Source organism: Phragmites australis, chromosome 1, assembly GCF_958298935.1.
Source record: "Phragmites australis chromosome 1, lpPhrAust1.1, whole genome shotgun sequence".
In the NCBI taxonomy this organism is placed as follows: Eukaryota; Viridiplantae; Streptophyta; class Magnoliopsida; order Poales; family Poaceae; genus Phragmites; species Phragmites australis.
The window spans coordinates 39,334,206-39,357,608 of NC_084921.1; the positions used below are offsets into that span (position 1 = coordinate 39,334,206).

Below are 23,403 nucleotides of genomic sequence, written 5' to 3' on the forward strand. Positions count from 1 at the left end.
GTGTAGATCGGGCCCGCGCCAAGTCGCGGCTTCTACCGGGCGGGTCGATCCCATGATCAACTGGTCTAGCCTCAAGACGATGGGCCAGCCAGCAAAAAAGTACACAAAGCCTATGACCCACCTAATCGGCCCAACTAGTATTTTGGGCCTTGGCCTATGCCAGCCAACCCGAATCAAGGAGTTTTTTTATTTTTATATTTCCTAATATAAAAATTTATTTAAATATATCTCGAACGAAAAGATTTACGAAAATAATCGACTAAGCCGAACAGTAACCCGTGGTAAATAGTACTCTAAAGTTCAATTTCCTACGGTACCTTTTGTGTTCAAAACAGTGATGTTCTATTACTCTAAAAATTCTAAAACTTTTTATGCATGTTTCATAATTCATGTGCAAATAAAATTCACCAAAAATCATGTGTATAATTTAAACTAAAATTCTAAAAAAAAATACTACTTTTATAATTTCTAGCAACTGTTAGGGCCTCAAATAAATTTGTAAAAATCTGGTAAAATTCACTAATATTCTTCTTATGTGATATGATAATTTTTAAAATAATTTTCAGCCCTAAATTATATGGTAAAAAAGAGGATTCTTTTGTAATGCACTATTTATATGTATTTTTATAATTTCATGTGACATTCTTGTTTTAACTTAATTTGAATTCAAACATATATAAACCTAGTGCTAAAAATAATTTTAAAAATTATCACAACATATAAGAAGAATATTAGTGAATTTTAACAGTTTTTAAGAAATTTATTTGATGCCCTAACAATTGCTACAGTTATAAACGTAGTTTTTTTAGAATTTTAGTATAAATTTTACGTAGAATTTTTGAGTGAATTCAATTAAAATATGTTGCACATAGATTATGGAATATAAAAAAGTTTTAAGATTTTGGAGCAATGTAATATCACTGTTTTTAATAGAGAAGGAATTGATTGTTCACGGCGGGGCACTGTTCATGCACTGCCCATGCCAGCCAGACGTCTCATTCACAGATACGCGGCCCCAAGCTGCCTCCTTCCCCAGATCGCCGCGAAATTGTTCCGCCAGGAACGACCGGACCGGTCAAATTCGAACTGCCGTCCGTCGCGCCGCCCAGTGTTGGCCACCCACTCTTCTTGAACCGGCGGCGGCGGGTGAGGGTTTCTCCGCCATTTGCCGTGTCCTCCTCGCCCTCGTCGATTTTTCTTTGGAAAAAGGGTGCCCCGCATGTAGACAGCGAAACCTCTGCTACTTTTTAGAGCCCGCGCGCGTGGGCGGTTTCTTCCATTCTGTCGCATGGTATCGGAGGACATTGCAGAAGGGAAAGGAGGGAAACGAGAGAGAGAGACGCCATACGTTGGTATGTTCCCCATATGAGTCTGTTCCTGCATGTGCCTACTGTGGTATTGGCGATTGCTCATGCCTCATGGTCGTGTTCTCTTGCAGCCGTGCCGGGGGAGGAGAGCGCGGGCAGGAGCCCAAAGCGGGGGTTCTGTTGCGGATAGCTTCGTGGAAGGTTTGAATTTGATGTCTCGTCTCTTCCGTATCTCCTGTGGAGTTGAGGTGGTTAACTCCCGCGCGTAATGTCTAGAACCGGGGGTGGCAAAGCATCGAGCGCCTGGCGTGCGTCTCGGTGCCACCGGTAGATGACTCATGTCCTTTTCGTGGTGGGAGGGGTTGCCAAGAACCAGTTCCTTGCTGCCCCTCCTTGCTTCTTGCAACGGCCGCTTAGTATGTCATTTGCAGCAATTGTACCGTCTAGGCATACTTGCGTGCATGATGGCGAGGAATTGATCCCAGTTGTCCCTTCTGCCCATGTTTTTCTTCAGTTAGCCCAAGGTTTCAATATGTCATCACATTTGCTGTTTAGATTGGAAAATAAATTAATGGAATTACTAGTCATGGTAATCTGTCGCATATTAGATGTTGCATGGTTTCACTTGCAAGGTTGATAGACTCTCGCATAAATCATACCATGATATTTACTTTGATTACATCAATGCCCTCATCCAGTCATCCTTGTTTATAAAACTACAGCGTTGCTATGTTTTTCTGCTTCTGTCTCACCATCTTAATTGGTCATGATGCCGCTGAATGTGCCTCAGGGAGCATTTGAGGAGTTGTGACATTAGTTACCAAGCTTTTGGTGAAATAAAGTTGATTTCAGGTCGGCCTAGTGCCTACTGTACTTCCCTCTGTAAATTGTGAGATTAGCAAGATAATAACTATTCGATACGTACTTCAGCTAACAAGATTTGAGTCAAACTGTGCAACTATTTTCCTACAGAATAAAATGTCATACCTTTGCAGATGCTAGTGAAGCCTTAGACAAAGCGACGATTAGACAAGTGCAATGGTAGTCCTTAATACCTCTTAGATATTCGAAAAACCTAGGTCCTTATAATTGACAATATAAATTTATAGTTGGTTTGACAAATAGGCACATAATTCCTCTAATTTATTTAGTGGATTTCTAAAATTTATTCAGCTGATTCACAATTCATGGTTCAGGAGGAAATGCCTGCGCCATCCGCACCCATTCGTCTGGGAGTTCCAACTCCCTATATAACATCTCATGGATTCAAAGTTGCACGGCTACACATGTATGACTGGATTGTGCTAGTTCTTCTAGCTGTATTAGATGGAGTTTTAAATATAATAGAACCATTCCATCGATTTGTCGGATCAAATATGATGACAGATCTCAGATACCCCATGAAGGACAACACAGTGCCATTTTGGGCTGTGCCGGTATATACTGTTCCCTTTTAGTTCTACCCTGTTGATTTCTGTGAACCTTTTAGTACCTTTTCTTGAAATAATGCTTGTGCAGATAATTGGTATCATTGGACCTATGATTATCATAACTGGGATATACTTTAAGAGGAGGAATGTATATGATCTCCATCATGCCATACTCGGTACTTCTGTTTTCTAGCCTGATTTTCTCTGCTACTTTATCCATTTATAATTTGTTCTGAAATCTAGCATGTCCTAGCAGGACTCCTATTTTCAGTACTTATCACTGCCGTCTTAACTGATGCGATTAAGGATGGTGTTGGTCGGCCACGTCCAGATTTCTTCTGGCGCTGCTTCCCTGATGGAGTACCTGTAAAGTTCTAACTTTCAGTCAAACCAATAACTCACTTGCAGCCCTTGTGCAATTACATTGCAACTGAATTGTATATGAAAGGTTACGGCTTTAATTGGCTTTTAGGCGTATGACAACTTCACTACAGGCGTAATATGCCATGGCAAGGCGAGTGTTATCAAAGAAGGTCATAAGAGCTTCCCAAGTGGTCATACTTCATGTAAGTGACATTATTCTTTACAAATAGAGGTATTAACCACATGTTCCAAGAAGTAAGGTTTGGAACATGTCCTCCATTTTACAGCATGCAAACTCCGTTATGGGCCGTTTTATGTATACGCTTCTTACCTCTTTCTAAGCTCCAGTTTTTTTAGCTACTTTTGGATTTTTCTTTATAAGCTAATAGTATGGAACAAGACATTTCATAAGTTCGTTTAAATCTTTTTGATTCATCAAGTTGTCAAGATACAAATGTATTGACGTTCTTTCCATTTCTATCTGTCCACATGATCCGTTTAGCTCTTTAGGCCAAATATTTCATGCTTCTTTCACTACTGTTTATCTTCTACTCCATCCGTTCATAAATAGTAGGCGTATTTCTTTTTGAAAAAAATCAAACTTTGTGTACTTTGACTAATATTTAATCAAATTATAAGAATGTTTAGTGTATAAAAATTATAAAACTAGGTTCACAATTTTTGTAGCTATAAATGATATATTTTGTGAGAAAACCTTAGTTAAAATCCAACTTCAAAGATCAAGCTCAAAAGAAATACGTCTACTATTTCTGAACAGAGGGAGTATTGAAGATATGAATTGTGTGTTGCGTTGATTTATGTTTACCTCTGCATAACACAAAAGATTTCTCCTGCCGATGAAAGTGTGAATTATCTAATCATAGTGCTGCTAATTTGTTGTATGAGTATATTCTATATATTTTAACAAATTTGTAGTTTTTATTTGTTACTACTTGACTATTCTGTCTAATTATAATGTACTTAACAAGTTTCTTCTCCACCTTCTGAAAAGAATATGGCATGTAGTTTCCGTTGGTGGTAATAATAATGCTCCATTTGGTTCCCTCGAGCCATATGGCCTCGGTCTGTTTCTTAGTTCATATTTACCTCCTGGACCGTCACAAAATCTCCTGGAGGTTCAGTTAGCATTTCCTAGAACAAATTAGTGCTCACTCTAAAACATATGACTTTTTTCATTCCACTGGTGGATTACTCACAGATTTATGTTTCTCTAGGGTCTTTTGCTGGGCTTGGTTTCCTTTCATGGTATCTGGCTGGTAAAATCAAAATTTTTGATCGAAGAGGGCATGTTGCAAAACTCTGCATTGTCCTTTCCCCTCTGCTTCTTGCAGCCTTAGTGGCAGTTTCTCGAGTTGATGACTATTGGCATCATTGGCAAGATGTATGTACCGGTGGATTGCTTGGTAGGTCCTTACTCCTTTAAAAATTGGAAATGTTATGTCCGTTTGATTCTTATAAAATATTAACTTACTGTTACAACTGTGCAGGATTTTCGGTTGCTTCCATTTGCTACATGCAGTTTTTTCCACTACCATCTGACGAAAATGGTATGCTTCAAACTTTGTCCCGAGTAAATTGTAATTCCAATATTCCGTCCATCCTTGCTGATCTTAGATCATAGTAAGTACTTGGTGGGCGGTAGCTATCCTGATCTCACTTCAGGGAAATTAATGAAAAAAATTGAATCATGGTTGAACTTAATAGGATAAAGACATGTAGGGTTTATGTGCGATTTCGAGGCTGCGCATAGTTGGTAAGTGGCAACAATTATGTTCTTTGGTGAGCTTAACATTTACGGAGGAGTTCCATTTTTATCGAAATGATATAATCCCCTCTAAGATAATGCTGTAAATGCTTGGGGTTGCTGTTAGCTAGATATATTCCAAGGAGGGTAATAACAACGTCCTAAGGTATTCTGATAGCTGTGTCAAAATGCTCTGGGTCAGAAATTTGCAATTTAAAAACGAAAAACTTGCAGTTATAGCTTTCATATAATTAGTCTACCAGCGGAAAACTTGCACTTAGTGCCTTTTTCCCCTTCCTGTTCTTATCTCTTACCTGCCTTGGGCACTTGGGTGTAGCATGTCAGAGCCTACTTTGGCAGTGTTATGCATATAGAGGACTGCCGAAGGTGCTATCTACTGTAGTACTGATGTTAGTTATTAAGAGGACTGGCAACTGTGCACGAAGAGGACCAGTACCAACACATGGATATATTGGCAGCAATCCTGCGTGGAAATAGGACATGGTGCAGTGCCATGTGTGGCCATGATGTTGACGTCTGCATGGAAATAGGACACCGCGGCGTCGTGCAGGTGTGGACCTGATGTAGCCGCCATCAGTCCTCTCTCGATGAGGGCTGGGACCTTTTGTTTTTGACAGTTGTCTTGGTGTAAACCCCGCCATTGCTAGCCCTCTGCTCGACTGCACATGGTACACTGATGAGTTCCGTGTGCATGTCAGGAGAGAAGAAAGGTTGGGAAAACGATTAAGAATGAAAATGATCTCAGGATGCTAGGTTAGCAGTTAGCAGCCTCGCACTGTGCAGTCAGCTTCCTATTCTCAGTCTGAAAGAGGCATGCCAGCCACTGAAAGGAACAGAAGGCTCAAGCCAGCTTTCAGGCCTCTGTTGAGACGATCGACCAAGGGTTCCCTTTCCACACTTGGCAGGAAATTTGTACCCATCATGGCTCTTATTCTTATCATGAGTGGGTACTCTGAGCCTCCTTGAATTAAGATAACATGTTCTCTTTCCGAGTAAACATGTTTTCTGCAGTAAGAAGCTGCATGTAGTCATCTTTATATTTTTGTCAAGATTGATAGATTGTAATTGTTTTACCTTGTTCAATGTCAGGATTATGGCCTCACGCATATTTCCGGCACATTCTTGAACCGGAGTGTGAGAACCATGTACAACACACGTCCACAGATGGCCGGAACTCACTTCCAAACGTCTCATTTCAAGGTCCCGATGCAGTGGAAATGAGGACCACGAGCCAAGCATTAGATTCCATGGAAGCTGGCCGGAGAGAGCAATGATGGAATCTAACATTAGCTGGAACCTTTGTTTATAATAATAGCAGTGCTTGATTACATAATTAGTATAGCATGATTTTGGTCAATATTCATCATGTAAGTTCCATACCAGAGTATACAAAGCACATGTCTCTCGTGAGGATTAGAGACGGTATATGCTTCTGTTGAGTCAATACAAAGTCACGTCGGAACAGATATGTGCTGCGATGCCGGTGTGCCATGGGGCACAAAGAAGCACGAGCTTAACATGTATTGCTTGAATTCTAAAATGAGGTTGCATTAGCTTTAGCATCAGCATCAGCCAGAAGTGGGTGATTGATTACTCTGTTGTTGTTGTGGCTCTGCCATGTGATTCAGGCGATGAACACTAACATGGAATTTAAGGCAATCGAGTTAGTTGGAACTTGAACCTAGTGTCGCAGTATCACGTTGCTCTACGGTGGTCAGATCTGAATGGATCCATTCAGGCAGACAGGCACCTGCACAACATGACCAAATTGGTCCTGTCCTAGTTAACTGAGAAAGGACAAAAACCTGCAACCTGAACCTGACGCACCGACATCTGACTTTCCATTTTCTTAGACCAAATGATACCGAATCAATGTTGAACCTGACAAAACCGACATGTGACCCAACCTGATATTGCTTTGCTTATACTGTATAGTGGTATAAATGTTACTTTCTGGTGCCATCATATTTGTCTTTGACTAGTGATAAAGCCATGCTGCAGCTGCCCAAACCTTTCAGCGAAGGATGCAGGGGTTAATCATGAAGACAGCAGAAGATGGTCCAGTGTTTGGCTTTTCAACTCAATCAAGTTAAATGATGGGCGACTTATTTGACAATGAGAATTTTCAGCACATTTGAATTGTTTGTGGCCATGAAAATAAGCATAGAGCATAACTCTCTGGCATCCATGGCATCAAATATTTCAATGATGTGCAGACCAAATTAGACAGACCTAAAATAATATCTCCACGACCCAATGCAATATCCAGATGTATTGACGAATAATTCAGGACCGTTGTACTGTCAATTCTCAGATTTCTTGGCTAGCTTTTCTGGAAACATGGAAGGAGAAGTACATAAATTTTCTGATTAGCTGATGACGGTCCTTTCCTACCCCTTTTTCGACAGGTGTATGGACATGTGGTTAGTCTTTGGGGGGCAACAAGATGCATAGGCTTGCATTGGATTCCTGGGTTTATGCACTCTGCTGTACAACTAGTACTGCCAACTTGCAAAAAGCCAACGGCTGGCAGCAGGATCAACGGCCACAAGGGAGAAATGAAATATAATGGGTTAATGAAAGATGCACAGAGAAGAAGAGAATCTGCGAGTTGCTGATTAGGAAGGACCCTTTGATTTCTTGCCTGGCAGCTGTTAGCTGCAAGTTTCGTCAAGGCGCGCAGAACCCAGAGAAAGGCAAAGTAGCTCGGTAGCAACATGCACATGCAAAAGAGAGTGGCAATTAGTTTGACTCTTGACATGTTCATGCGCATCGAACCAAGTATATACTCTACTTAGCAGAAGTGCTGTGGAGCTGTATAGGACTGACCGAAGAATCATGGCACGGAGACCTCGAGATTAGGCCACCGATTACGCTTATCAATCGGATAGTCTTATATTTGCATGTGCTGCAAATTTGATCGATGCGTAGACTCCGAAGCGGATTGTACGATCACGGATTCAGTTTACTTTGGCTCGGTGGTGCATTGTTGGCGTCAAACTAATGGAGTAACTCGTTAGGAAACGTCATTCCGAGAACTCAATCTTCCATCAACAGCACATGCGAGGAGCTGACACTGAGGTTTTTCGGTGTCATTTTTGTCACTGTTTCTCTGATCCATGGTCATTGATCAAAGAAGTCGCACGCAGATATATGTATTCATGGGTTAGAGCGAAAAGATATGTGTAAGACGATGAGGATATGCATGCATGTGAAAATATCATTTCGAGTTCTGTCTGCGGGCCTTTCATGCATTACAGCGGTAAAAATGGAAAATAGATAACATATGCTACCGTATTTACTAAAAAAATAATATATCGGTGTATTTACAAATCTAGCACTCGTATTCGGTATCTCAAATTCCAAAAAAACTTAAAACGGTGGGCTCGGACTATATTCGGCACTTGAGGTACCGAATATGAGCAACAGTACCGTATTCGGCACCTCAGGTGCCGAAAATTGCCTGTATTTGGTACTGAGGTGCCGAATACGATGCACATTATCGTATTCGGCATCTCAGCCCGGCCTGCTGCGTGGTCACATCGTGTCTCTGCTTTCGGTGCATAGTCATGTCGAGTTATCTCGTCGTCACTTCGTGTCTCTGCTGTCTCCGGTAATTAGTGATCCTCGCGCTGCCGTTTTTCGCTATAAAATGAGAACGCGCTTGTGAGGAGTAGCATCAGCGCATGCACGGGCCGCAGAGCGAGAAAAGAGCATAAGCGCAAGTAAAGGAGGAGAGGAGAGAAGAAGAAGCAACGCAGCACGTGGAGAGGAGAGGAGAAGCAGCGCAAGGTGATGAGTAGCAGCAGCGCGAGGAGAGGAGAATTAGCCCAAGGCGAGGAGGAGCAGCAACGCGATATACAATAAGTACTTAAATTATGTTGTTAATTAGCACTTGCAGCAATAATAGTAATTAGAGTAAGTAGAGTGTTTAATCTATTTAATTACATTTGTTTAATTATTTGCTTAGTTTGATTATATGAATATGATTATTTGCTTAGTTAGTGTAATAGTAATTAGCGTGAATTTGTATAATAGTAATTAGCATGATGTTGTATAATATTAATTTGCTTAGGTTAGTAGATTGTATAATAGTAATTAGCACGAATTTGATTAGTCAAAAAAACTTGGATTGGACAGAAAGATTCGATTTAAATCACAATGTACCGATAAATTATCAAATTGATTTTTGTAATTAATAGTGGTGTGCGTCAGTTTAATTAGTTTTTTTAATACAATCCATTAAAATAGTGATGCACACATGAACTTCTAGCCTTAGTTAAATTAAAGAAGCAGCTATGAAGTAAAATAGAGGAATATTTTTAGTGTTTGTACTCACCGTAGACTCTATTACTCCCCTCAGCTCACTCAGCATAAAGAAATCTATTAATAGGTTAATAATGCAATATCAATTTATAATGAGATTGAATATTTGCTCAATATAACTTTCATGTTAGGTCAAATAATATTTTAATTTAATATTTAATATTAATTATTTCATTTTTTATTCAATAATGATGATTTAATTAGCATTGTTAATTACTTAAATATTTTGCATGTGTATCGTGCAAATATCTAAGTAGTAATTTTATTAGATATACCTTTGTTTAGCAGATACGATATGACTTTCCATATTTATTATAGAGAACGTCCCGCGGTTTTGCACGGAAGGCTCGTAACAATTCAGAACTGCCAGCACATAGAAAGTTCGGTTGAGTTACCTAATAACCTAGATGATATGAAATCACATGATATGAGCCTTTTGTGTGTAAACTAGCAATCTCATACTGAGAGGCATCATGTTCTACAACATGGCAGGCGATTATGTCGTTCATCATATTGTATGGTTAGCGAGTCAGCTCGCTTCACATCCTTACAGTTGGGGATCTGTTGTGCTGGCTTCCACCTACAGAGGATTGTGTGATGCAACCCAACGATCAAAGAAGAAAGGATCTGTAACAGGCTGCTTACACCCTCTTACAGCTATGGAGTTGGGAGTACCTCCCGGTTTGTCAGCCTTGGGTGCTCAAGAGCTACTATACAGTCTCTATCTTCGATGGCATTGCAGATGACATGAGGTCTACGATGGGTATCGATGTATGCATGCTAGGCTGAGATGGAGTCAGCAACAAGATCATAATAGCTACTCCGAGTGATTAGTGATTTGGACGTTCTTAATGCATATCTCGTGGAGTGGAATCCATGACGTATGGCACGAGTGACCGAAATTGCGTCTGGTGGGCTCATCGTATCATATTGTTGGCGTGACTCAGGCTTGTGGATGACAAGATGCTTCTTGTTTATACATAAACAACGTGAAAGTATATTTACATGAGCGTGTACAGAGCCAGTTTGAGTACCGACATGTGGTGCCAGTACCTCCCCCACAGGACGCCGTTCGGGCGCACGAGTAAGTGTGTTATTGTAGGTAGCATTAGTATATTAGGTGATCAGTGTTAATAAATTATAACTGTGTATGTCACGTACAGGAGGAGCGCACAGGGGGCTGGAGGCATGCGGGACTGGGCATCCGTGAATGCTGAGTACATACAAAGGTGGATGGAATCAACTGCGGTGGATGTCATCGTTCCTACTAGACAATACGACGATGGCATCTACTGGGAGTACCTTTCATGGTATTGTTTGCGCACGCATGCCACCTAACTCAACAGACTTATATAGCCGACCACCAGACCGTTCCCCAAGAATCATGCCCACCTTCTTCATGTTGTGGTTGGTGATGCGGTACTTATAACGATTTCCATTAGTTAAACCTCCGTCTTACTAGCATGAACCTCATCTTATACAGACTGAAGAGTCATACGCGATGCATACGCAGGCGGAGAAAGCTTGTGGGGAACCAAGCGGGTCATCAACGCGGAGGGATCGGAACCCTCTCCGGGAGTACATGAGGATGAGAGGGTCCCGCTTCCTGTTCGCTATATGTGGTCTAGGTGGTTGTGACCTGCGTTAGAGGGAGTATGACGTACCAGCAATGGACCCGTCTCGTGCCTTCCACAGCAGGCGCTCGTCCAGTGCCCATGACGAACCCATTCGCGCATAGTCGCGAGAGGAACCTTCGGCTTCGGAGTATCATATGTCACGTTCTGGTGCCAAGACCAAGGAGTGAACGCAGACGTCTGAGCTCGCAATGTACACTGGGTTCACAAGCCCCCAGTGGACACAACCTCCTCATACTACAATGACACCTCTGCCTGTAGCTTTGATGCATTATGAGGACGTTATTGACTGTACGCAGTAGACGCCTAACTGGAGTGGTACACATAATTTTAACTGGACTGTTGCAATGCAGGACGCAAGTTTCACCGATCTCCTCAGCGGACAGTACCTTCAATATCCCAATGCACCTGGGGGTTCACATTGGTACCAGCAGGACGAGCCTTTGGGACACCGGACTCCATCAGAGCACTTTCTAGGGGCGTCGACACCTCCTTATGAGGATCCGTCATCATGGTACATGCAGGACCAAGTTAGTGGTTGTGTGGCCCACATCCCAGCTGCCTGCGTTGGCCCCTGCCTCGTGTCCCCTTGCCCGTCGTCATCATCGTCTTGCCCTGTGTGACCCGCACCAAACATGCATGCTTACACTCTTGGGACTATGTGCGTCGTCATCGTCATCATTGAGGAGGCAGTGTTGTTGTTCGGTGTACTTGTAATTCGTTATGATACATGTACTATTCACTATAATATAGTAGTCAGCCATATTATGTCTTATTCATTGTATTGTTGTTGTAATTACTATACATTTATCTAATGTTTTAAAATAATTTTGGCACATAACTTTATTTAGTAGTTATTTCTTAAGCACGGTTACATTTCAATTCTGATATTTAATACTAGTTTAATGTTTCTTAAATAATCAGGGATTTGTGCTTTTGTGCGAAGCCAGTACTTTGCAGTCAAGGATCCATAAATCTATGACGGGATCTTCTACTACAGGCTTTTCATGGATATCTACAATGATCGATATAGCACTTAATGCCTCATTGCAGGTTGTGTGTGGAGGGAAGGATGATCCCTTCAAGGAGAACAACCTAATTCAAGTCGTGTCCAAATAGCATGCAAGACCACTCTGCTCTGTGTTAACCGTCCTGCTCCAACATGTAACCACCGACGATCTTAGGGCCCTCTTGCACGAGCGCCGTCAAAGGTACCTAAAGGTATGCGAACTAGCCAACCATCCTTCTGCGCTAGGTTTCTCTAAGGATATTGCCCGACCAGTATACATCCCATATTCAGGTTCATCATTTTCTATTTGATCTCTTTACTTACCTTTTTTTATTGATTCGAATGCTCCTATTTTGCGTTAGGCGTTCCCGGAAGACGCAGAGTTGATCGACCAAGAAATCCCAAACTTCTTCGCGATATATATGCTCTTCGGCGGTGTTGTGATGCCTGGTTTGCGTAGAAGACGACGAAGATCAGCGAACCTAAGGGGTACAGGGCCGCCCTCTACTATTCACGTAGAAAATGATGAGGACGATGCTGATGATGATTTTATGCCACCAATGCCTCGATGTTCAAGTAGAAATATAGAAGAATGTTCAAGGAACAGTACAAGAGGACGTCCACGCACCTCATCGAGATGGCATAAGACCAACATCGAAATAGGACGTGCTCGTACGGTGATCGCTCAAGATGATGATGACGACAACAATTTCATGCCACAACGATGCCTCTCTCTGAGGCCTATAACTCTGGGGGACATTGATGACCCTGAAGATGATGGTGGATTTGCTTGTACCCATCCTTACAACTAACCATCACCACATCAGAGACGATAACCATCTTACCCTGACAGCATTGACTGGCACAATGAGCATTCTTCCACTATTTTTTGTAGGTACTTTCCTCCGCCATCTTAAGATAATCTAGGTATTTGACATTTATGCACTATGCACTATGAATTATGCAAATGCTTATAAAAAGTCAACACTCAGTATATATCATTTCCCCTCTATGTAAATGGACATGTACGAAACAATTATTGCTGCTGAGACCCGTGACCTTATCCTTTCTTCTATAGTACCACACATCATTCCATCTCTACTGTAACATTGTTCAAAGTATCAAATACAAACACAAACTGCTGCAATCACACCCTGCTGCAACTACAACAAATTCTCAACCTTCAGGGACGAACATTAGTGATAAGAGGACACCAGCACAACATCTTTGTCTCGAATCAGGCTTTAAACATGAAGTGACCACACGACAGAGCTTTAAGCATTGAATGACAACACCTCTATCGTGAGACACCCTTTAGACAAGAAGTGACAACACAATTCAGTGTTAACCATGAAATAACCACACCTCTATCGTGAGTCAATCTTTAGACAAGAAGTGACTATATGATGTAGCTTTAACTATTAAATGACAATACCTCTGTCATGAGTCATGCAATAGACACGAAGTGACTACACGACTCAGCTTTCATAGAAATCCATGCCTCCATTTAGAGGCAACAATAACTCATGCTGAACTTTTGCAGCATGAAATGACTATACCAAGCAATAACTTTCGCAGAGAATCTCTGCAAAGCATCAGTGCCATAACTTTTTCACCTTTCACAGGGAATCCTATGCTCCAACCCCCAGTTAAGCCCATATACTTAGTCCATGTACCAGCCCCCAGCCACCATAAATAACCCCACCTTCATCCATGGATAGGCCAGTCCTTCCTCAGCTCTCTCAACTGCAATGTCTTCCTCAGCTCTACCAAGACCACCCAAGAAATATTGGAGGATTTTCATCCCCTAGGGGGTCGAACCGTCGATGTGCTTTTGTGACGACCCTTGTAGGCTTCGCGAGTCCCAGGACATCTCCTACACCTATAGTTTACGTTTTTTCAAATGTGCCAACTACCGGTATGACAAGCCTCGACATAGATCGTACGAGTACCTACCGGTATAGCGACATAGATCACTCATGTGACACTTTCCATATAATTTCATGCACTGTCTTACTTATCTTTCATTTTCTTTCATTTGTCTAGTCTCCTCCACCTCTTTGTGACTTCATAGAATGGTTGGATATGGAGCAAAGTGACAACCAAAAGCAGTAGATCCAAATGAGCATGCGGTGGAGGAGGGAAGCGTATGAACGCTGGGAGTACGAGCAACATCAGGAGGAACCACGACTTAAGCGTCAGGAGGAGGAGCACATGAGGAAGGCAGCGGAGGAACATGCCGCGGCTGAAGCTCGCGAGTATGAGAGGGAAAGGAAGCGGAAGAGGGCCCGTCGCGCTAAGGCTCGGGCCCCGATCCTCTGAGAAAGGGCAAATATCCTAGGTGCATTAAGTAGAGAGCATCTTTTGTAACCCGGTCTATTCCAGAGTTTTTTTTTTTTCGGAATTTGAGGTATCGAATACGAGTGCTAAATTTGTAAATGCACGGTATATTATCTATTTTAGTAAATACACCGGCGTATGTTGTCTATTTTTTCCATCTTTGCCTCTCAAATGATGGCCTTGTGCTAAAAAACAAACATGTGAAGACAAAGCATTTTTATCATTTCATGTTGAATTTTTTTTATTCAAATTAAATTAAAAAGAGAATATCTCATGAAATGATAAAAATGCATATAAATAGAGCATTACAAATGAACTCACTTTTTCACCGAATAACATAGGGTTGGAAACATTTTTATAAATTAGTACATCACATGAGAAGAATATTAGTGAATTTTTTATAGTTTTTTGAGAATTTATTTGAGGCATTAAATATTGCTAGAATTTATAAAGTTTGCTTATTTGGAGAATTTTAATTACGTATTGGCTTAGGCCTTTTGGATTAAACCAATTAAAATGAGTTGCCAATGATCTCTAGTTTGCTCATAAAAATGTTTAGAATTTTTGGACCATTTTTTAACTAAAAAATCGTGAGTTAAATAAAAAAAACTTGCATTTTTTGACTTCTTAGCTTCTATTGTAGCTTCCTAATTTCTGGCGAGCCCAGCGCACGGCAGATGCCGCATTGTTCACAGTTTACAGCAGCTCAGGTGCTGAATACAGTGGAGCCGTCCTTTTTTCGATGTTTGAAATTTGGGTTTTCATATTTTAAGTGCCTAATACATATGTTAGATTTACAAATACGTCGATCTGTTATCTATTTTAATAAATACATCGACGTATATTGTCTATTTTTTCCCATTACAAATAGTTAAATATCATTCTGGGTTCTGACTGCTAGGTTTTGATACCTTGTCTACAAGTAGTACAAATGTTAAAAAAAATACATAGTGGAATAGTGCGCTACAGCTCGTATATGATCAAATAAAGAAACCAGAGCCAGGTTTGATTTTATTTGGTTTCCCCCCTTAGCTAGCTAGTCAAATACCTCGCTCGTGGAGTGAGGGCCAACCTTTTTTTTCTGGAGGGGTTTCGTTTTCAGAAAGACAGAACCATCTTTCAAACGGCACTGAAGTGAGAGTGCAACCATCCGATACTTAAAAAAGTATGCCTGAGTGGCACATGCTTGCTTTTGATGCGCTCGATCCTGGCTACTCCACTTGATTAGTCGGTAATCAGGCAGTGGCAGCTAGGTAACATGTGAGAGGTTTGACCAGTGTCCAGCCCGCCAATGGCGTCTTGGCCGCTGCATATCTTGTCCGCGTTGAGCTGCTGCTTGATCCGGAAAGGCCAGCTGCCTGTCGAATTCACAGTAGTAGGATTGCTTCGGTGGTAAGCCATCGCGAATCATGCGGTTCAGCCCTGGAGATCCAACGTTATCGCATATACGCCTGCCCTGCACGACTGCAGCACGCGCCGCTGCCAATTTCTTAAAATCCACAGGAATTCGGCAAGCACGCGTTGATTGATCCCAAATCCAAAGCAGCGTTCCTAGGTGCTAGATGAAATCGTCACAATCCGATCAAGTGGTAGACTTGCTGGCTTTGGCTAAGACCAGTTTGTCCTGGCCCCGGAAGCAATGTGTCTGAGCTGTACATCGCCAAGGAAACCAGGTTCTAGACTAGAGTAGTAGTAGCTAGCGCACCACTTGGTGACTTGGACATGCGGCTAGGCACTCAATAAACATCAGGTAAAATGCGTACGAAATTTCTGTGTGTGTGTATTCAGGGTCCTTGCTTTTGTCTTCGCAGCAGCGGGTCATATGGCCACAGGATGCGTCGGTTGTCCTGTCACCCATCATCCCTCTCGCAGAAAACAATAGCAATTCAAAGCAATTGACACGATGACCATGCCGGCATTAGCGAATTCCAAAACCCCAACGTCTTACGTGCAAAACATCAAACTTAAGGAAGAACGGCCAGGTTTAGTCCCGTAACATAAACATATGCATAAAACGCAGCGTTGACTTGCTATAAAAGACGCACCATGGGAGACGGAGACCTACTCCACATGCAGCAGGGATTAGTATAACCCCGATTTGGTACTCTCACACCTGAATAATCAAGTCCAAATAGAAGGGACCCACTCGCTGCATGTTTCTTGCATTCTCATTTCATCACTGACCAACGCCAAGGAGGGCGGGCGGGCGAGCGACACGCCGCAGCCTGCATGTGGCCACTCGGCAGCCACAGCGGCCGGCATACGATCGCTGCAGTGCAGCTTTGCTACCTGCAAGGCTAGAAGAGACAGTAAAAGCAAAGCGTTGCCACACGCGGGCAGCGGCGGGCTCTCCCTCTGTCCCCGCGCCAGCGGTTCTGCCGCCGGGGACCCGATCGCCGGTCTGCGAAGTCGCGCTGCCCTTCTGTCTGTTTTGTTCCCGTGTGTCGTGTCCCGTTTCCGCGTCGCGTGCCCCCCAACCTGGGCCAGCCCGGTCTGAGCCCCTGCTACACGTTGCCATGGCCATAAACCGCGGCTCTCATGGGACGAGGGGGGCTCCCCTCCTTTCCGATCCATTCATGCTACGCCGCAGTGGGAAAGTTCCAGGAAGGGGGTGGTGGGGCGAGGGGGGGGGGGGGGCTTGACTCTGCGGTGGGAGAGAGAGGCGCTGGGTCATCTCAAAAGGCTGCCTGATTCAGGTTTCCATGGCGTGCCATGCAACAAAAGCTGCGCGAGCTACCTAGACCTGTGGAAGTAATATCTAGAACCGAAGTAGTACTACTTAATTACTCTAGTTGTTAGTACAACTTAACTGAACGGGATACGTTTGGGGGTGGGTGTACTGTGGTCCACAGAAATATGCAGCACATGTTAGGATGTGATTCGCGTCGCATGCCTCTTGTTGCAACTTGCAAGGTGAGTAGCTAGGTAACCAAACCATTCATGAGGATTGAGGACTAGACCGTGATACACGCATCTTGTGGACTAGTAGTATTCTAGAACTAGTCTACGAGGTTTCTTTAACCCGGCAGGGTAATTCAACTCCAGTGCCACTCACTCACTCACCTAACCTAAGGTGCCTTACAAGTTCGGTGCAGTGCAATGTGAGGTACTCTAGCCACATCCGTGTACCTGTATTCCATGCAATACAATTGTGCAAGTGGGCGTCGGTTGCTGCCTAGCTCATCCGTCCACGCTCACTCCCATTGGATCACTCTGCTCTGCTGCTACGAGCGCCAGCAGTATTTTGGGAAGGCAAAGCCAAAGCCAAAGTCACGCAAGGAGGAAAGAAAATTTTATAAAACCTCGCACGATCTTGATCCACACTGTCATTTTTCAAATCCAACAGCTAGTATGTGTGTAGAAGAGAGAACAGAGGATACATATCACGCGAGAGGAACAAATCTTTCAAAAGATCAGGTTTTATAAATTTTCCTTCCTGGAGCTGTAGCGGCTTCGTGCAACTTGGTGCAGATTATCGTTGTTGCTGAGGCGCCCCTGATCCCCTCAAGAGCCGTGCATAGCATAGCATATCATTGTTGTTGTTGCTGAGAGCACTATCTTGTCTCGCCAAAGGCATGGCACAGCATATCATTGCCTCGATCCGTTCTGCTGAGAAACCGGCAAACTTTCCCCAAGGTTATCCCGCCGTCTTGGCCGGCCGGCCGGATCATAACCGAGAAACCGGTGAGCAACATCCCCTTGGATTTTGAAGCCTCGTGACCTGACGACGACCGGTTGATTTCCATATGATGCTCGCGCGCGCCGAACAGAGAGATGCCGATGGCTTGTTTATTTTACTTGAGGATGTTAAAAATAGTTTATAGATTATGAATTGTACAAAACTGTAATGTCCTCAGTTAGTTTAGGAGCCTGTTTATTTCCTGTGACACATTTTACATTCGATCGAACTCATAAATATTTATAAAAAAACAAAAATACATAAATAAATAGTAAAAGATATATTATCCATACAATCTAAAATTTTTGGTCCATACACATATCCTCTCACAAGTGTTGGGGGTGGGATGTAAGGCCAGTGCCAAGGCGAATAATTTTCACGAAAGTTCGATGGGTATTTTGATCTTTTTCACACGTCATAATATGTGGTAATCGGGTGGGAGATGAATAGTTGAATTGATAAAATTTAGAGACAAGATTGCTATCATCTAATTTCATAAGCTACCTATTTGTGTAAGCTAGAGATGGTAAAATATATGGTCTCTAAATCAAACAAAGATAGCCTTAGGCCCCGTGCTGAGGTGGAGGCAGATGGGCTCGCAAAGCAAGCGTTTGTTCGATCGACGCCAATATGTTGCAAATGCCGAAACTTCGCGCCCTTGCAAGCTAGCAGACGATTAAACAAACAGGGCCGAACAGAAGAGGACAGTGTATCTGTCTACAACATGTATGTCTTATGTCAGGATGCAGCTACTTGCTGATGTGGCGCGGAAAGAAGAGAAACATGCATGCTGCGCCCAAAGACAACAGTGTGCATCGCTTCGTTTCCAGATCTGTTTCATCTTTTTCTCCATTGGCGAGCATATCCCTGCGAAAGGCACTGCTCCTCTTTCCCTATTGCTGATTAGTTTAGGATATCTCGTCTACAGAAGATAATGTCGGCGTGCATGCATGCTCCCATGGGCGCCTCTCTCTGCCATAAGATTCAGACAGATAGCCAGCTACCCCAGAGCCTTTTGCAACCTAGGGGTACATGCATGCATCTGGGGTGTAGCCGCTGCACAATAGTACATCACATCTCAGAAGCTATATGCATGTCTGAATGCTAATGAATGTGCAGGGACTAGGGACTAATTGAAATGTATCTCCAATTGATGCACAATAAAGGACACGCCATGCAGGCTGTTTGGAATGTTGCTGCCTTTTCCGTGTCAGTTGATCATCTAGCCTTCTAGGGCTTTCATTAGTATACAATTGAGGAGAGGATTTACATCAAAAGCAAAGCAAGAGCATAACGAAATGGAAATCAACTAACAAACGAACTAAGTGAGATGTCGAGATTGAGCTAATCAAGCTAGCTGCTACCATCTGAATTTGGGGAGCAAAACAGACTATGCTAGCTAGAGAAAGATCGATCGAGCTATTAGTAGCCATTAATCTACAATAGTGCCAGCTCTACCCTTCGCTTCTTGAACGCTGCCTGCGGGGGCATCGCAAAGTCGCTAGCTCTCTTGCACCGGGCAAGGTTCTCCAGGGCCGCCGCGGGCGCCGGCGCCGGCGCCGTGAGTAGGTCGACGCCGAAGAGCCTCACGGCCTTTGGCACCGGCGCTGATGATGACTCCACGGGGCTTGTGAACGCAGCGGTGCTGTTCGGCCGCAGCATGCAGTCGATGAAAAGCTTGCTGTCAGCGCCGGCGCCCGCGGCGGAGCGGTAGAACCCGACGACGTCGCCGGCGTGGAGGCCCTTCTCCTTGACGAAGCGGCTCCAGCCCTTGGTGAGCACGTAGCTCTGGCTGCTGTTCCAGTACGAGTACCGGAACCGCCACACCTTGCCGCCGGCGTCCTCGAAGTTGAGGAGCACGCCCTTGCCCTCGCCGCCGGCGGACGAGAGCTGGAGCGGGAAGTGCTTCTCGGCGTGCTGCTTCGGTATCACCAGCCTGTTGAGCTTACCCACGTCGCTGGGGGTGACCGTCTTGTCGAAGAGGTGCTCCCGCGCGGCGGCGGTGGCTGGGGAGGGAGGCGAGGAGTGGTTCTTGGCGAGCGATGAGGCCGTGGGCACGGACGAGGCGGCGGCAAAGGCGCGCTTGTTCTGGGCGAGCTCGTCGAAGTAGGTGTGCTTGCGGAGCATGTCGACGACCTCGGCCTTGGAGCGGGACGCGAGGAACCGGAGCTCGGCGGCGGCGTCCGGGTCGGCGTCCGCGAGCGAGCAGAAGTTGGTGACCGCGTCGCGCCCGCGGAACCGCTGCGCGGCGACGTCGTAGGCGCGCGCGGCGTCGGCCTCCCCCGCGTAGGTGCCGAGCCACACGCGCTGGTGCCGCTCGTAGATCTGCGCGCCCCACCGCCCGTTGGGCTGCGGCACCACGCCCTTGTACCTGGACGACGGCAGCTTCCCGCCCGCGCCCACGCCCACGCCCACGCCCACGCCTGAGCCGGAACCCGAGTCCGCCTCGGCGCCCGGTTCGGCCGCGTCCACGACCGCACTAGCACCGCTGCCCATGCGCTCCAGCGGCGCCCCCGCGGCTGCTGCGGCGGCCAGCGCCCTGAGCTTGTCCGTGGACGCGCCGCCGCCGCCGCCGGTGTCGTCCACGAGGCAGCTAGTGCTGTCCATTTCAGTTACACTGCTAGCTCTGCACGGAGCTGTGCGCGTATCGGCGTATGCTTCTGTTGCGGGAGATGTTCGTAGTGCAGGATAGGTTGAGGGTTAGGAAGAGGGAGGGGAGATATATAGCATCGGCGGTGGGTGGGTTGCTAGCCGCTAGCGTTGGGGACGCCATGTTCGCGTGGGCAAAAGGAGGCAAATGGTTTGGTTTGCGGCCAGGTTCTTTTGGTGATATTTTTTGGTGCTTGGAGATGTGGCTGCGTTGGATGGATCATGGATGCAAGTACAAGTATTACACTACCGTGGAGTGTAGAAGTACGACGACGTCACCGGTTCCGCCCCACGGGCTGCTAGTTTTGGTGAGTGGTGGCTTGGTGTGGTCACTCAGTCAACTCATGGGGTGGCTTCACCTCGATACAATTAGGGTATGTTTATTTGTGTTTTTGGTTTTGGTTTTTAGCTGAAAAATAACTTTTAGTTTTTTTTAAAAAAATTGCTTTTGATTTCAGATGTTAGTTTTTATAATAAATTTTAACTTCTTGATACATCAAAATCAAAAAGTTGCTCTTGTCCAGCTTCTCAGTTTCTAATTTATTCTCTTAAAAACAAAAATTTGACTTTTTTAAAAATTATTTTTCAACTATCCGTTTGTTTGGGACAGACATGCTCTTAGCCTATCTGAAAAGATCTTCTTGTTATTGTTGCTGCTGCTGATGCGAGCAGGGCTGGCAGCCCATAGGTGTTTGAGTGTTGTTTGGCATGTCACCTTTGGAACCCTTTCTATCTTGGGTTTTGGACTTTTGCGCTCAAGATGTGGTGTCTTTCTATCTTAGACGTTTTTTTTTCTTTCCAGATGAGTTGTGGGTGTTGCTGACTTGTATGATATTGTTGGTTGTCTAGGACTGGTAGACCTTTCTCTAGAAGCTTGTGGAGGGAGATCAGACAGGAGGGGTCTAACATGAACACACAAAAAAAAAAATCTTTGATGGGAATGGGATAGAGTTGCAAACTAGAATAGAAACACCTTGGTAATTGTCCGTAAATGACAGATACGTGGATATCTGATGAACCTGAGAGAATAGTCCAACAAAACAGAGCTCCTGCATAGGAACACCACTGTTGCTTCTTTCAATTGAATTTTAGCCTAGATGGTGACACTTTAGACTCATATATTCTTCTTAACCATTTCCCAATTGAGGCTATTTGTGGGGTCTGATTCAAATCTTAACTCTTCTAGACCAATCCCCCTCGTCCAGGCACTCCCTTAGGTTTTTGAAGTTTATCTCTAAGGTTCAAACTATTGGTCCATAAAAACCACCATATATGCAATAATTAACAAGGTATGTATAGTAAAAGGTCTTCTCCTGTAGTTTCAAACCTAGTAATTCATAAGAAGAAAGGGGAGGTTAGAATTGGTCCCGCAAACTTGGCCCCCAACGCCTTGAATCAATTAAAAGAAATTAAACAAAATCGAATGTACTTGTGAAGTACAGGTAGGGGTATCACTACCTCCGTGCCCTCAACACTGAAGTCACCTCTGCAACAATGACGAAGAAGTACCGAGCTGGGGAACCGGGATATGCAACCATAGAAATCGATGATGGAAGTGAGATAGCCAGGGAAATTATCATCCGTATAATCCTATCCGCTTAAGGTAAGAACTTTTGTACCGGTGAGCATGCGAATTTGGGAGAATTCCCATGTTCTGCAGTAATCTAGCTGATGAGGTTTGATAATTAATAATTAAAGATTTACTATAAATACAATACATCTGGACGCTTTTGCTCGAGGCAAGCTTGAATCTTTTTGGATTTGCTCTATAAAAGAAGATCACTCAAGTCATAAAAGTTTCTTCACACAATGAGGGTGAACTTTGAAGGTGAGAGATTCAAAATTGAGGATTTACGTACAGTATATCTGGATGCTTCTGCTCGAGGCAAGCTTGAATCTTTTTGGATTTGCTCTATAAAAGAAGATCACCCAAGTCATAAAAGTTTCTTCACACAATGAGGGTGAGCTTTGAAGGCACGAGATTGAAAATTGAGGATTACCTCAGGCATAATTCCCCTACGTGTGGTAGGGAGGACGTGGGCAGTAACATCGTCTGACTCTATAGTCGTCCTCCACGATCTGTGCCTTCTTCCGGGCTTGGGTCAGAGTCAGGTTACCTTGGGTTGGAGGAGACATAGTAGTCTTTTCCCCCGATCAATAGGCCCCTGGCTAGAAGCCCTTATGAAGCCATCCATAGAGGTTGAAGCAATATGGGGGAAGGATATTGAAGGACTAACAATAAATTATGACCCGGAAGATAATGTGGAAAATACGAGAAGGTAACACAATAATTACTTGAATTTTCACTGCTCTTGTATTGAGTGACAGGCCGTGTAAAGCTTTTGAGACTTCATCGTGGTCGTTTGCTGGGGGCTTGTTGTGGAGATACCACACTCTCTTATTGGCGGCACTAGAGGATAGTTGTGCGAGAAGACAAGAAGTTTACCTTTGTCATTGTCCCATATTGGGTCTTAGCATGGCAAGTAAAGCAACGTTGGGTGCTCTCAGAACTTTAATGTATTGAGTATTGTTAAAATCTGCATATGTACAAATAGAGACAGTAAGAAGACAAGAAGCTTACCTTTGTCACTATCCCTTGTCGAGTCTTAGCACCATGAGTAAAGCCACGGTGGGTGCTCCATGAAATCCAACACCATGTCTCATCAGATCGTATGCCTTGAGGCCCTTGATGCGGTCAACGAGTACATGAAGTTGTTGGCTCACCTCAAAAGGCTCTCGCTAGTTTGCACTTGGTTTTGCTTGGATACCCTTGTACTCGAGAGTTCCCAGGACATGGCACTCATTGTAGAACCACTTTTTATGCTATCCCGACCATGACAATTTTGTCTTCATGTCGACATACTCACCAGCAAGGCCCTC

At 44.1% G+C, this 23,403-nt stretch overlaps 2 protein-coding genes across 2 annotated transcripts; one reads left to right on the plus strand and one right to left on the minus strand.

The window, feature by feature from the left end:
* The first annotated feature begins 1,091 nt into the window (after positions 1–1,091).
* On the plus strand, positions 1,092–6,426 carry LOC133918495 (lipid phosphate phosphatase 2-like). Its single transcript, XM_062362401.1, has 9 exons — positions 1,092–1,352; positions 1,439–1,508; positions 2,504–2,743; positions 2,826–2,913; positions 2,994–3,103; positions 3,210–3,303; positions 4,336–4,524; positions 4,609–4,668; positions 5,976–6,426. Exons 3-9 carry the CDS (start codon positions 2,510–2,512, stop codon positions 6,158–6,160), a joined length of 960 nt encoding a protein of 319 aa, XP_062218385.1. The 5' UTR covers positions 1,092–1,352; positions 1,439–1,508; positions 2,504–2,509; the 3' UTR covers positions 6,161–6,426.
* Positions 6,427–19,056: 12,630 nt separating this feature from the next.
* LOC133918503 (AP2/ERF and B3 domain-containing protein Os01g0693400-like) lies at positions 19,057–20,745 on the minus strand. The gene has a single exon (XM_062362409.1). It carries the CDS (start codon positions 20,479–20,481, stop codon positions 19,312–19,314), a length of 1,170 nt encoding a protein of 389 aa, XP_062218393.1. The 5' UTR covers positions 20,482–20,745; the 3' UTR covers positions 19,057–19,311.
* Positions 20,746–23,403: the final 2,658 nt, after the last annotated feature.